Below are 16,188 nucleotides of genomic sequence, written 5' to 3' on the forward strand. Positions count from 1 at the left end.
CGAGTTGTAATTAAAATCTAGTTAACTTTGCTGTTAAAGTTAATGTTTGACACATGAAGAATGTCACTGTGGAAAAATGTAACACCATCATGTGTGAAGGCAACAAAGTTATCATACATTTGACTGATTTGATACTGAGTGGTATGAGAAAATATCACTATTAATATCATGGTCCAGACCTGCTGATATTATCTTTATCAACTTTCATTCAGCTAATGTGTATATATAAATATATAAATCTACTTCTGTAACAGTTTAGTCTTTATTACCCTTGGGATGTAATAAATGAACCCACAATGTAAAGCCTCAGGCAGTGCTTCCTGCTGCTCATAGACCTAATCTAATGTTGTTGATGTAAAGGGTTGTGTCCCATGCATGTAGCTTGGTGAAGAGCCCTGAAATCTGAGATGATCTGAGTTAGGTTAGTCACGATACACATAGCACCTGTTTATAGTATATGCTGCAAAATATGTCTCCTCAGTTTAACTGGTGCATTATTTTTTGTAATAGATTGATCTGTTTTGTTGTTGTTCACCTAAGAGCTTAAACCTGAGAACCATCTTGGAAATAGACCAAAACACAATTGCTGTTTTTCACCTGTTTTTCCTAACAGATCCAAAAAACTCTAAGAATGTTGTGTTTGTACTCCATTAAAGCCATCTCCATCTGAAGGTATGATAAATGCTGAGCTAGCATTGCTCCATCTCTGGGCCTCCACTCTGTCTCTTCTGAGATTGGGTGAAAGGAAAACAAACCGTGTATCCCACATAAAAAGGTGGAATTCTGTTTGCAGAGGTCATCAAGAGCAAGGATTAGCACATCTGAAGCAGCAGTGGGCAATGGGCCCTTCTGTTTTTCTTGGCCCATACGTCAGTGATCGCTCCACTGCGGAGGACATGGAAGATGGTGGATGGTTGATTTAAGGCCGGAGGACATTTTGTTCATCTTGCAAGTTGGCAAGAAGAGAGCGGGGAAATTGTTCAACATCTAATCCTGACTACACGAAGAATAAATCAGAAACTGAATGCTGATTAATGAATACCTACTAGTTACTGAATAAAGGATTATATAATAGATAATGGTGAGTTTCTTAAGAATAGTGATTTGACACAAAACTCAGTTTTTCTCATCACACATAGTACCATTTAGCTTATAAAAACAATTGTATACTGTCTTCTGTGGGTATCAGGTGATTTTAGTTGCATTATGGGAAATGTGGGATATAGTGTTTATGAAGGTTGACTTACACTTGAGAATAAAAGTTGGGATGTCTTGGCTTCTGCTCCTTTAATTCACCCATTCTTGTCTCTTGCAAGTCCCTACACTTTCTGAATGTAAAATTCAAACTCACTTGAGATCCCCTTTGATGGACTAATGCCTAAGATGTCTGTTTCAAGTTGTTTGCACAAATGACCAAGGCTGGATTAACCTGCTTGAGTGTCCTGGGGCTCAATGGTGGCCCCTGGTCTTTATCCAGAACATTTCCCACTAAGAGACACCACAAAGAAATGAAAAACATTTCCAAAGACACTAAACAACCACAGAGACACAAAGCATCCTCAAAGAGATACCAAACAATCACAAAGACGCATAACAACCAAAAAGAGACAAAGCAATCATAACGAGATGCTCAACAAACATGAAAAAAAAAAACACAAAACAACCACAAACCGCATATTGTGTCTTTTTCAGGGCATCTAGTCTCTATTAAGGAGAGATGTGGGTGGGGCTTTTATAGAGGCCCCTTGCGTCACAATCCGTCGATGAATAGAAGTATAAAGTAGCATTACATGGAAATACTTAAGTACAAGTACTAATTGTACAAGTACAGTACTTGAGTAAACATACTTAGTTGTTTTCCGCCACTGGTGAGCTGTTGCTAAAAAGATACCATGACTCTCATCATTATGTACCATTTTTACAATCATTCCTTAAAGCGGTGAGGTGAGGTACCTCTTCATACATGTACCATATGCACTGTAGGGTAATAGGCGGTATTTACACACTCCCTCCCCCCATCGTGATTTCACCAGTGTACATGTCACTTCCTGCCGTCAGACAGCCAGTTCAGGCCAGTTCACTACCGCCGTCTTACTCAGTCTGTCCCACTGAGCTGTCAAGGCGCAGCAGCGAACCGCTCTGCCTGCCCGCCGCGACAACATTTTTCTATCAAAGTTAGTCAGTTTTCCTCCTCGACGACGTTTTCCTTCAGATAACAGCTGCTCTCGTCTCACCATGACTCGAAGGTGATCTTCAGAGTGTCCAGGTGGTTCTGGGTGAGTGTGTTTTCACTGAATTATGTTTGCGGTTCGTCTTCATCGCTGTCATCATCACCCATGTGTCAGTTGCTACCAAAGCGGGGCTAAAGCTAAAGCGGTAACGTTAGCGTGTGTGTGTGCGGATGCCAGCTGTTCCCCTCCGCAGGAAAAATCACCGACTCTGTGGCTGAAACGCCGTTTCTCTCCAGCATTGTCTGAAACCGAAAGCAAGAATAACGGCTGGAGACACATGGACGCTGTTGTTAAGCTAGCCCCTATGGAGCGGGCTAACAATGAAGCTTGGCTAACCTTAGCCAGCTAGCCAACATCCACTGATGCCTTCCTGATGAAACGCTTCCCTGGCTGCCTGGGTCTTGTAGCCATGATTCGTTGTCAACAATTTGGCATGTATCATGATGCAGTTAATATTAGCAAGGGAAAGACAACCGTATGGTATTCTACATCCTGTTTCAACGTGAAACTATTAATATCGAGCTTACACATCACACAAATGTGATAGTGCTTTTAACGTCAGTTTAGTGCTTTATCTTTAAATGGCATAATAACTATGTTTTCTTTCGTTGGGCAGGATTGGTACCAATGTTTGGAGCTAAGTGGCATACAATATTGATGGTAAATTTGTTACAATTTAAAAAGTACCACTGTCAAGGCTTTAAACAGTTGGCTAACACACCTCCTGTCTTCCATGTAAACACCTGCCACACTGATCTGGTTTTCGGTTAGGCAGCTTAATGAAATCATCAGTAACCTGGGACATGGTTTTCATCTTACGCATATTACATCTTACACCCATTTAAAACACCTGCCAGAATATGAGTATGAAAAAACATGCTATTGTAGAAAGACTTTCAAGACAATTTCCGATCTGTTAGACTTATTATTACTGGTATGTATTGTTGTACAACATACACACAGTCACAGTAGATGTCATTATGTTTTCTGACAGAGGAAATAATATAATTTTCTGTACTTTCAAAGTATTATTGCATGTATATGAACAAGAGAGAAACAATATGTTTAAGAGATGTTAGAAATAAAACATTTTGTTTAACAGCCAGGGACTGAACTATATTGACATATCACTCCAAACTCAAAATAAAAATAGTATGAAACTCATATGGCCTGTTTAGATTGTCCATGAATAGACAACTTATGTTCCCTATTTTGTGCTGTGTTACACAGTGCATACAGATGCCAAAGCTAGCCAGCAAAGAGTAAACAAAGAATTGGTCAAACAATGACCAGTGTAGCATCAAAATTACATGAGAAAGTTATTGTGACATGTTAGAAACTGGACTGGCTCCACCTAAATGACCTAAATGTCGTCTGTTGCTTAAATAACCAAATGCCAATAATTTAAATAATTAAGGTAACTGAGGATAAAAAAAATATTGTTTTTAGCGACTAAATCAAGTAATCAGATGTTATGAATTAACTGCATATGTTAAGTAGCACAGTCGTTACTTGGGAAACTATATAAAAAAGAATGTTTTTTTAAGATAAAGATTTTAAATAAAACAAAATTGTACATGTACATAAATGGCTCCCACATCTGCTCAGAGCCTTTGGATTTTCCCTTCAATGCAAATGTTAGTTTTTCCATAGAGAGTGAGCTTGAAAGTCCTTTTAGCAATTGTTTGTTTGGCATGTAGTTAATGAAAATATACATTGTTTTGGCTTCTCACAACTTAAGTACCATACAGTAAGAAATACACCAAGTAAACACAACATGTGGATGAATTGTCTGAATTTAGTATACATTTAAAACACAAATTAATTGATGACAGTATTTAGTAGAGGTACCTTTTGCCTTCTGTAGCGGTCTCAGTTTTGCAGTGGACTTGAACTCTTTCTCCTTTTTTTCTTTGCAAGACACTTTAGGCTCTGTCAAATTGCAAGGGGACCATGAGTGAACAGTAATTTTCAAGTCCTGCCACAAATTCTCAATTTCATTGAGGTCTGGACTCTAACTTTCCCTCTACACTTTATTCTCCCAGAAACCTTCTGGCAAACACAAGTTAAGATGCCATGCAAGTTATTTTGAACTATGGTTTTCTCGTAGACAATGAACAACAGTTGTTTCATATGCACAATGTCTCTAATCCTTCACAGTAACCCCTTCCTGTAGCTCTTTTAGAGGTGCCCTAGGCCTCTTAAAGTGACCTTTCACAGACACTGAATGTTTGAGGGTCTTATAGATGTGCCATATTCCCTTTTGCCATTCCACTGTTGTGTTTGGCCTTACTGTACTTTTGACATTTAGTGCCTTGCAATTTCTTTCCTTGCATAACTAGTAGTTCATCATTACCTTGTTGCACATTTATTTGTAATATTGCTTTGTCCTCATGATATAGATTGTGCCAGATTATTTAGATTTTGTCGCACCTTAATTGATGTATTTTCAAATTCATGCAACAGTTGACATGCTTGAAGTTTGTCACAGCAAAGAGAATTGATGTTTATTGAATACATGTGTATTATATTTGTAGTTAATGTAGATCAGTTTATGGAGATTTATTGTCGCTTAGATGGTAGAATGGCTATGCTCGCATTGCTTGTGGTTGTATGCTGTCAGTGTGGATATTGTTAATTGAGACTGCTGGCTGCTATTTATTTATTTGTGCCACGGCATAGCTGGCATACCCAGACCACAAAAGGTTTCAGCAAACAAAGAATGAGAAAGGGATTGGAGGCTTTATATAGCCAGCACTGATCAATTTGAAAATATCCTGATTAAGTTTAGGTTTGTTTGTGTAGCACAAATACTAATTGTACAGAGCAGCTCAGGAGAAATGTATTCATTGTCTATTCCCTTTTCTGTTTATGTATTAACAGATAGTGGGTAGGATTTCACATGTGCATTCTGTGGTGCCACAGTGAGGCTTAGTAGATAATTAGTTTGTCTAGCTTTAATGGGAATGTGACCTTTGAGTTGAAAGGAATGATATCAACGCGCATTGTTTTGTTGTCGTTTCTTCAGTTCATATAAAGATAAGCCTCCCTCTCACACACATAACCTGTGCAGTCTTTGACCACACTATGTCGGATTCAGAGGTGAGATGCAGTCCTGTCTATGTAAATTTGACTCTGATGTTAGAAAAGAAAGTGAACAATAGGAATGTAACCACTGCTTTGTCCATGCGGAAACTAGATCAGTGTAAGTCAGTAAGTGTGTGCTTATTGGGATCATGCGTCACAAGGCACACAAGAAAATTATGTATACATATGATATACCTAACGTGTTTATATAAAAAAAAAAAAAAAAAAAAAAAGAACAGAGCTATTGACATTCAACACAACCTTGTGTCTTGAGCCATGAAGCTTTTTTTCATGGTTACTTCATGCAGTTTGGCCTGTCCCAGGACCAGGTCGCAAAGGTTTACTGTTGTATGTTTTGGCTGTGCTTCATACTTGTCTTAGGACTAGGTCAAAAAATTTGACTTGGGTAAACTACTGGATGAGTTTTATAATTGTTCAAAAAATATCTTGCAGTTTCTGACATCTTGTGAGTATCATGGGGAACTTGCTTAATCCATATTACACATCTGTGTACGGATTCCTGGAATCAAGGCATTGACTAATTGAACTTGCCCTATTCACCTTTAAATTCCTTCTTCTCTCGGAGAAAGCTGAGGTCTTGCCCAAACTGCTGATTTGGAAGCACTTTAGTCTCAGTTTAAGAAGTGGGGCGCCAATGTTCCGTGGACTTTTGAGTCAGTACCTTAAGACTTTTCACAGGTGAGCCTTAAAACATCAGACTGTGATGGAAGGCCTGCCAGTGTTGATTCAGAGTGGAGATGAGAAATATCCTGACATGATAAAAGTTCTCTCCGCAGCCCAGCACTGTTTGGTGTGGGAGCCTGAGTGCAGCATGATAGTGAAACAGATCTTTCTAGTGCCGGTATAGTGGTTTGCCTCCAACAAGACCAAGACAAACTAGCACCTTGCATTGGTGGAAGTGAGAACACTTCCAATGAAAATAGAAACAACTGTGAAATTTGACACAGTAATGTAAACCTGAGAGCGGAGTTGTGCAGGAAGATGAATACAGTGAGCATTGCGAAGGGACTGAGTTCATAGCTAATCAAAATTCCCTTTCTGATTATAAATGATAGTATTAGATCAGGATTATCTAGCAAATCAAGTACTAATTCATTTACAATTGATTTTAAGATTTGAACTTTGCATCTCATACATGCATGCATGCATTCTGCTGTCCTTGGGCAAGAACGTCTTGACTCCATCCCTGTTACAATTTAAGGATGCTGAGTTTTGGTTTTCAGGTGCTGTTGGGACATGTATGGCAGATCATCATTTGTACTTTTTTTGGTGTGTCCCACATTGTTAGCTCTAGCTCCCTTATCAGCAGCTGTTTGGATAACTCAGCAAGTCAAATTGCTGTCCGAGGCAGTCTGTGACAGAAAGATCTGGTTAGAGCTCCGGATAGGCCCCTCTATGATGATAATCATGGAGCAGTTCAAGTCATTAAACGTTGTAACGCTGCCATTTTTGCATCCCTTTCACACACCTGGCAAAACTGCCAAACAGATGACCACAACTCAGCAGCTGTTGACGGCACTAGTCATCTGGCATTATGACGGTGACACAGCTTCACACTTGTTGCATCCTGAATCGCACCGTGGGTCTTAACTGGATGAGATGCTGTGTAGCAAGAGGCAGCTGCTGAAAATGCAACTTTTATGCTCTGTTGACATATGAAACGCTGATGCACCAGAAAAAACCCCTCAAAAGTGTGTTTTTGAGAGGGTGAAAGAGTTGGAAGCCTTCCATTTCCTCTATTAGCTTGTAGCATGATATCACTGTAACATTCACCAGGCACTCCCAGCCCAAAAATACTTATTGTTGGGCTACATCTCAAGTCTGTGTGGGGCTAGATGGGAACATAAACTGTCTTAGGGGCGTGTTTGATTGCGATTTTGCCGTGAAGGCACCCTTTGAGTTATATTTATTTCCTTCATCTAGTTCTCAAATAAGAATTATAAGATTAATACATTTCAGCTTATTTACATCATCATCTTGATTCATCTTGATGTACCCTACAAACACGGACATTATTTGACATTTACAACTTTTGTTCATGAAATTATAGTAAATTTCTGAGCAGAGCACAAGACAAATGCATCTGAGATGTGACACATTCACCAGTCTCATAACCCTGTTAGACATAATCAAGGAAGGACTGTCATGTGTGCCTTTGCACATGTGCACTCAGCCACCCTAAGACAATTTTCACCAGATATCATGAAGTCACTCTTCTTCTCACTGGCCCTCTTGACTACTCTTCTATAGACAAGAGAATATGTTATCCTAAAATGCTAGAATGTCCTGAATTTATCACTATTTTTAATGTTTGAATCTGTTTATCTGTATTTTTACTCATATTAATAGCTTTTTGATCATTTACAATTAACTCTGCAAGTATATATCTGTAAAACTCATACATTAATATTTCTGTTACCATTTGAGATAGATTTCTAGTGTTTGTTCTCCTTTTTTTATCCATTATAATTATTTGATAACAAATTACAGTTATTTAGGAACTGGTTTTTAAAAAAGTAACATCATTAGACATGTGACATCTGGCCTCTACTGGACAGAGTCCAGAGGGGGTGTAAGCATGACAAGACAAGCAACCCACAAATTGTCTAGTCTAAAACTCTCTATATAAGAGCATTCCTGGAATGCTATAGGTGTCCTGTTCTGTCTCCACATTGCTCCTCTCATCTCAACTTCATCAGAATCTTTATCCTCTCCTCTGCTGCTGCATCATCATCTTCTTTCTCACATCAGACGTCGCTGCGCTGAATCAGCTGTTCCATAGAAAGACAAGTAGCATGTACCCTCTGTTCTGGTAACCGGGTGAATTCAGAAATTACAATTGGTTTTATCAAATGTGATTCTAAATTTACCCCTGATTTTACCAGCTGCACTCCAGATTATTCATCTGTTGCACATTTCCCCTGTCAATTCATCTATTCTTTCACTTTAGCATCATCGTGTATGTAGTTAGCGTTTATTGTGTTGTTGTTAGTAGTGTGTAGTAATAACTTTTTAAGTATAAATTCATTTCCTGTTTGGTCTGTAACTTATTTTCAGTCACTTTATGTATCCAATCTTTGTTCTGTCTAATTCCCTCTTAAAGTTAGTTTGTGAATTACAGACCCTCTGGACTGATCACACTGAGAAACAGTTATTTGTTTTATGGTGCTGACTCTTTATATATTGCTGGTTGAACAATTACAATTTCCACCTAATAATTCTAATATTTTTCCCCAAGTGAGCAAAATTTTCCCTACAACATAAAGAAATGTTGAGTAATTCAATAGCCTGTTACATTCATGTAGAAAAATTATTTCTCATTTTGGTACATTATGTACCAATAAGCTGCTCTAAGAGGTAAAAAAAACAACAAAAACAAAACAAAAACCCAAAACAAAACATTTTAATCTCTTGCACAGTGGTATCAGCAGTTTTTCATAGACTGTCAAGCAATACCACTGTTAATCCAAGACCATGTGGTGTGACTTAAAACTTTGCACACTTTTGATCTGCAGGATTATTTTTTTTCCCAGCCCTTTCCCTCCACTTTTCTTATTATGGGTTCTTGACAGGAGTGGAATCTACATACAGTCCCTGTAGAGATCTTTTTTGTCATTTTCCTCTCCCTGATCTCATCCATGTTAACTTTCCTTTCCCTTTACATGGATCATAGTGGGTTGTAATGCCAACAGTTCTTCTCACGTGTTGTGATCTAAAGCCTGTGTATGTAATCTGAAAACATAGAGTATGCGAATCTATGTGAATATATGCGACCCAGGTTTTGGATAATGTTATTGAGTTGTGAAAATTTGCTGCAGTTTGAGTTTGACTAGGTGATTCAGCTTGAACTGAGTCTGAAGTTTGAGAAGAATTAAATTATTTTGATTTCTCCTTAGTGATTTGTCAAAAGAGTTGATTATGTTGTCAGTGGTGGCGGGATCTTAAGCTGACTGAGGAAGAGCTCTTAGTTGTTCAGACAGCAGTGGAAGGGCAGGTGGTCATAGATTTTCTTAGTAGGCCAGTGGCCGCAGTGATAAACAGCTTGATTGGCCCATGATGGGGAACAAAGCCTGGCCATAATACCCCATGAGTAGGAGGGGAAGTGATAAAGAAAGCACATTGAGTGCATAGCATGATATAAACAAAACACTTTTTCCTCCAAATGCTTCCATGAATTATAGACTTCTGTCATTAGGTCATGGCTCATTGTTCACTTTTTCCTTTTTGTCTGTGTGTTGAAGAACAGGGCAGAGAAGGAAAGGAGAATATGTCTAGTCTTAGCTATCCTCTCAAATTATTTATTTGTGTACTTTTGCTTTGCTCATGTTCATGTAAAATCTATGTACATATCTTAGCTGCTATTAATGGCGCAGCCTCACTCAAAAGTGATCTTTACTTTGTACAGATGATATATATAGCAAATAATGAAACTTGAAAGAGTTAATCCTCATGCAAACATGAAACTTAAAGCATAACTGTATGGTTATGCTGCTGTTGACATATGATGATGCATGACAATGAGCTTTTTATGACTAAATTTAACTGTCACTGAAGACTTAAATGTGAGTTTGAAGTCCAACATACAGCTGAAACAAAGAGTGATTAATGAGTCAATCAACAGAAAATTAATCAGTGATTACGATTATATATTAATTGTTTTTCAAGCAACATTGTCAAACATTTTCCTGTTCCAGCTTTTGTTGCTTTTCTTTGTCATATGTAAGACAATAAACTACTGTAAATATCTTTGGCTTTTGCACTGTTGGTCAGAGAAAATGAGCAATTTGAAGGCAGCACCTGTGGTGTTCAAAATACTGTGATGGATATTTTTTATTATTTTTCAAATAAATGATTTATTGATAAATTGAGAAAATAATCAGCAGATTAAACAATAAAGAAAATAAATGTATAATTCAAATGTAAATAATATTATATCAAAATGTGTGGGCTGTGGTTGATCAAAGAACAGGATCTGCTTTTGGACTCTGATAGTTATTCATGTTTTCTACCTGCATTTGATACTTATATACTCAGTTGATTATTTTCTGACATGTTACAGTTTCCTTCCAGGAACACTGATGATTGTCATGTTCAACTTGTTTGAAACATGACATTGTTTTTTTTCTACCAAGCCAGCATTGCTTATTAATACAATAGCAGACTAATCAAATGCGAGACAACAATGTGGCTTTAGGCTGGGCTTGAGGAATCTATTAATATCTCTGAAGTCATGTTGACTCCTGGAGGCCCCGAACATGGTCCTCTATATTCCATTTAGAACACTGGTTTCTCCTGTTATCCTCCTATTCACAACAGAAGAGATTATTTCTGTGTTGTTGTTTTTTTTTTTGGTTACTGTTTCTGGTGGGGAAACAGGGAAGATTTATTACATTATTACATTATGTCATTGTACAGGATGGGAATACCATGCCTAGTTTGTGGACAGGAAACTGGAGGAATCACCTTACAGTTATTTCAACTGCCACCATTTCAACATGACATTACAATTTATTTGCTCAAGGCATTGCTTATCATTTTGACACTGACAGTACCCAGGTTCTTTTGTCACTGGGGGAAATAATTACTAGGGATGCAGCGTAAAATGAACAGCGTCAGCACAGGACAGGCAGGATTTGCAGTGACAGAAGACCACATAAGCTGGTGGGAACAGAAAGATGTCAATCTGAGTTTTAGATGATGGTATTTAACCTCTAGTGTGATCTGGTCAGTGGAATTCTGTTTTATTATTAGCATTCACGTTAAAAAATTAGCGGTGTGGACATGGTCTCAGTATTTCTACACTCTTTTGAGGTATTTCATGATGCTGACAATTTATTGATGGACTTATTTACTTTAGACAGTGCACTCATTTCTAATTTATCAACTTTTTTAAAAATTCCACAATGTCATTAGTAGGGACTACCAGACCAAATGAAATGATTTGTAGTGGTACAAATTTGGTTGCCTGGGGCCAGTTGAATTGAACTTATTTTTATCAGTTTGTAGTTTTTCAGAGTTAAGTCTAAAGTGCATTTTCATTATCTTTATGAATGATTGATGAAAATGATGGTATAGAAATGTACATCAGTGAACACCATGACATGTTTTACATTACCTGGTGGGTCTGAAAAATTCTTCTGCTGCAGCTCAATATATATTAACCATTATTGTTTTTCCCTCGGGTGATAGGTTACTGTTTTGTGAAAGTTTCTCTCCCAGTTAACCTGCGTGTTATCATAGTAAATTTTGTGTAAATAGCTGGAAGAGCCTCTTGGAAAGTTTTGTAATGTGCCCTGTTTTTATTTGCTTGTTTTTCCCCAGGGTTCCAGGTTGGTGTGGTGAGAGAGCAAGCTAACTACGGGGAGGAGGACCGCCTGGGGCATTGTGTCCCTGGCTCTCAAGGTAACTAGAAACTTTTATCCGTTTAATGTGGCCTAGAGAAGCAAGTGTTTCTTACTGACTGAATTGCACAGATTATTGAGATGTACAACAGATCCAGTGTGACCCAGTTGGACACCCATGTAACTTCTCAGAAGCTTCTCCGGTGTCTAAGTCTCAGCTTTCAGCTCTGATTAAGCGTCAGCTAATTATGTTTTTTACCAGAAGTGTTCATGGACGAGTGATTGGGTAGTTTTCATATCCTATGTAGCCACATCACCATGTTTAGGCTGTAAATCACCTTGAGCTCACTGCACTTCAAATATATTGCCAGAACCTAACAAACTTGTTTTATTTAGGGGATAAGAGTTTGCTCTAGATCTTTTCTGTTGTTTGATGATATACATTGACTAAGCTGTTCTAATGTTTGGGATTGACATGGGAATCCTGTGTTATTTTACTTTATGGATTGTAAAGCAAAATAACGTTTGGATGGCACTTTGTGTTCATTTTTACCCTGCTCCAGAAATACTTTATTATCTTGCTCTTTAACTAAGACATAGTTTAGTTTTCTTGCGTTTTTAGCCAATAACATCATCAAGTGACCAGGTCTTTCTTTTATTCTCACTATGATATATCTTAACATTGTTTCTTAGTATTTGGAAATACACACAGATTTTTTGGTATTGCCCCACCCCTCCTCTTGGACAAGTTTGTCTCAATGACAGTGTAACTTCATTTGTCTCCTACCCCAGTTAACATGTAACGTATTGGTACTTTAGCCATAAACAGGATTAACATGTCTGGCCTGTCATCCACCAAGCTTTAACTTTGGCTGGTTGTGTGTTTGGAGCCTGCAATTATCGAAGCCTTTTATGTTTACTGAGGTTGCACACAGCTGTTATCTGAGCAGATGATTCTAACAGAACAGACCACATAACGATCTCTGGTTTCAAAACCACAAAAACGTAATACTTTTCAGTCATTTTTGGATGCTGTTTTTTATTGCTGTGTTATCTTTGAGTCACCATACCAGCAGCTATTTTGTGAAAGAGTGTATCCATGAAGCCCTGGTGTCGGCATTTCCAGTCATTGCGGAGATTGGGGAGGGAATGTTCTTGTTTCACTGCACCCACTGCCTAGCGCCGGTCAGGGGGCTGCTATTGTAAAATACTAGGAAGGGCTTGGTCCTAAGCAAAATATCCCGCTGTATGCCAGAGAAAAAGTCCAACCGGGTGCAGCTGGCAGATAAGATCAGAGTGTGGGGGCAGTGATACAGGATCAGTGGGTGTTTTAGGGTGGTGGGGGCAGTAGTGGGGTGGCCCAATGGGCACCGTGTCCTGTCACAGCATGCCAGCACTTCTCTGCAATATCTGCGGTTAAAGTGCTCTAACTCTCCCTGTGTTAGTGTCACTTCATGTAATTTTTTTTTTGATTGTGTGTGTGCACTCTATTTTTTATGCCCCTCTATATGCATCTATGTAAGAGTATGTTATGCCAAAGGTATGTCTGAATCACAGTCAGCCAAAGTGGCCATTCATACCGAAGACACAGTCGCAGCACTGCACAGAGAGGGAAAGTGATACTTTGTGCCTGATTTTGTGTCCAGTTTTGTGGCCCGAGTTTAGCTTGAGTAAGCTTTTACCCCAACATATGCTAACATGTAAATAGCATATTATTCTAGCAAACAGATGGTGTGTGGCTGTGATTAGTCTAAAGCAGGGCTATTAGACCATGTTCAGGGGGTCACATTACCTGAAAGCTCAGGGCCCAGGGTCTGTACATTCCCCTGAGCAATTCTCATCACGTATGTAAACCTGACACAACTTGCCACCACATTTTCATAACTTTTATTTTTACACATTGCAAAACTAGCCTCATTAACTAAGAAAGTATATAAATAGGCCTCCTTAAAGTAATTGGGCCAAGTGGTTAATTTGATTGTCTGTGCAGCACAAGCTGTTGTATTAACAAATGTAAACACATAGTTTTCTCCAACACACATTTACAGGATAAAGCTTCTCCACGAATGTTTTGGCCTGTGCCTTTATCTCCCAAAAGCTGCATTGTCATCTTAGCAGGGAATGATGGGATGTCACCAGTTCCCCACAGAAACCCAAGCAAAATCCTGAGTGTACCTGATCGACCAATTGATTATCAGCTTCTGTCCTTGAAACCAGCAGCCTAATTTGCCTCTTTTTTTAATACTGCTTACTCACGATTTGACTCTTCACGCTCAGTTGGCTTCACAGTTTTTCTCTGTAACTCAATGCAGTGCATAAGCTACAAAATGGAAAAGTAACCTGCTGGAGCTTGGTGTTGCTTTTAGCCTCATAGACAGATTGTCTGCAGCTGAACTAACATTTCTAAGGGCTTGTTCGTTTTGACCCAGATGCCCCTCTGTCAATATCGATGCAGAATTCAGATACACACTCACAGAAAGTGACAGTATGTCTTCCTTGGCAGCTGGCTAGTCCTCTGGGACAACTGAGAGGAGGAAAGAGGGATATTTGGTAACAGACACATCTGATGACTCAGTTGGTCTGTGTCTGTGTGTGGGTGTGTTGACACTCTTAAGAGATAATCTCAGGTGTTCTGAGGTCAAGCAGCTGTCTGAGAAGAGCTGTGTGTTCTTATAGTTGGAGTGTATCCATGTGCTCCAATGAACTACTGACCTCTGATAACTTTCCTGTACTTTCTAACCCACAGAGAGTTATGTCTTCCTTCGTTAATGGTCTTTTCCCACAGACAGTTAAAAGTTCACACTGGGTTCAAGAGATTTCACCAATTCAGATGTTTCCCCTCACACTGTCATTGAAGTCCATGTGCTGTTGAGCATTTTGCAGTGCATGTTCTTGTCTCATAATTCTTTAACATTTTCTTTGTATTGTGGAAATTCTCAGCTTGTTAATTCACATAAAAAAAGTTGAACATCTTGTGCCTAAGTCATAGAGAATAATTGGTGAATTGCATTGCAGTGCAAGTTTCTGATAATGGTCATACCTACTGCCTCATATTAACCTTCAAAGTTTGATAAGGTAGCATCTCAGTGATTTGAATGTCCTTATCAAAAGCAGATACAGATCGAGGGTTTGTGTCTTCACAGGATGTTTGAACAGGATTTTTAGGACAAACAGGACTAATGATGATAGTTTCTTAGAGGACATTGTCTCAGCACTCTGGTTGTTAAGCTGACTTAATATCTCTTGGTTTCACCACCACAACTGTTTTTTTATTGTATACATTCTATTCTTGTACACTGTATACTGCTGACAACCACTCTAAATGGATGAGGCAAAAATCACACTCTAAAATATTGTACTGTTCAAATTAAAGGTTATAAGTAATTAACATTGGAATAGTGGGGCAAATATTGAAGCAGTCATCATTTTAGATGTACTGAAAATATACTGAATGACAGTGACGCTGGAGCATATCAAATCCGTGCAGGATGTTTGGGAATCGTAACAGCCTTTGTCACACTTGTTCCCCACATGGTTTCCAAGTCTGTCACAGTGTCCTGCTGCTGTTGACTCTGAACAATTTTACTTGTGTGTTACCCCAAACATGACAAATTAGATTTTTCTCTTATCCATCATGATAAGTAAGTTCAAGTTTGTTTAGTTATTTGCAAAGAAGGTCTGGTAATGTAGTAATGATCAGCATGACCCTGTCCTGCTCTGAGCGCTCTGCTGCTCCTAGTTCAGAGAATGTGCTTTGTTTGTTTTGAATAATAAAGTAGTGCACAACTTCATGGTTAAAGAGTGAATGATGTGTTGGAGTGGGACCAAGGCTGGTTAATCAGATTTTAAGGGTGACCAGTGCCACCCAAATTGCAAACTGCACCACCACTGTACCACTAGATTTTGATACCAGATTAAATGGAAACTGGCTGCACAGTAATGGTTACCAATCCTTTTCAGTTTATAAACCCCAGCTATGAAGTGATGTGGAAGTGACTGCATGATTTTGCAACCACAGAAACGCAGGAAATAATAGCATTGAATCATGATTTGGGTTTTTCCCTTTTCAACGTTTTTTTTTTTTTTTTTTTTACCTCATTATGTAATGGAGGAAGCTTACAAAAGTGTGATTGAGTGTGTTGATGGCACACTGCATTTTCCACACAGTGCTCCTTTGCATGATATCCCTAGAAAGTATCTTGTGACCCTGCCTGTGGTGTTTGACCCTCCGGTGTCGAGCCACTGTTTTAATAGGCTGTTGTATAGCTGAAATGTTTACCACACTGTTCACCTGACATTTTGTTTGTTGTTTGCAGTGACTAAGGAAGGGCCTTGGCAAACTGTTCAGCAGCATGGAGAAGGAAGACATGAAGGTCCTCAACAAGGGGGAAGAGGAGGAGATGGTACTTTTAATTTATTTATTTTTTTCCTTTTACTTTACACATGTGCCAAAGTGGGAATTCTTGCTTTCTGACTTATCAGACTGCATCATTTTTTCTTCTTACACC

General features: G+C 38.7%; 1 protein-coding gene across 2 annotated transcripts in view; it reads left to right on the top strand.

Annotated features, from left to right (window-relative positions):
• The first annotated feature begins 2,079 nt into the window (after positions 1 to 2,079).
• The window catches only part of atp13a3 (ATPase 13A3), a 40,804-nt gene continuing 26,695 nt past the window's right edge, over positions 2,080 to 16,188 (top strand). For both annotated transcript variants that reach the window (XM_071488010.1, XM_071488011.1), the window contains exons 1-3: positions 2,080 to 2,276; positions 11,661 to 11,741; positions 15,997 to 16,083. In XM_071488010.1, the coding sequence (XP_071344111.1) occupies positions 16,033 to 16,083 (51 nt within the window). In that variant the 5' untranslated portion in view covers positions 2,080 to 2,276; positions 11,661 to 11,741; positions 15,997 to 16,032. The remainder of the gene's footprint in view (positions 2,277 to 11,660; positions 11,742 to 15,996; positions 16,084 to 16,188) is intronic.

This window comes from Trachinotus anak, unplaced genomic scaffold (genome assembly GCF_046630095.1).
Source record: "Trachinotus anak isolate AG129_WGS33_773 ecotype Australia unplaced genomic scaffold, CSIRO_AGI_Tana_v1 ptg000010l, whole genome shotgun sequence".
Lineage (NCBI taxonomy): Eukaryota > Metazoa > Chordata > Actinopteri > Carangiformes > Carangidae > Trachinotus > Trachinotus anak.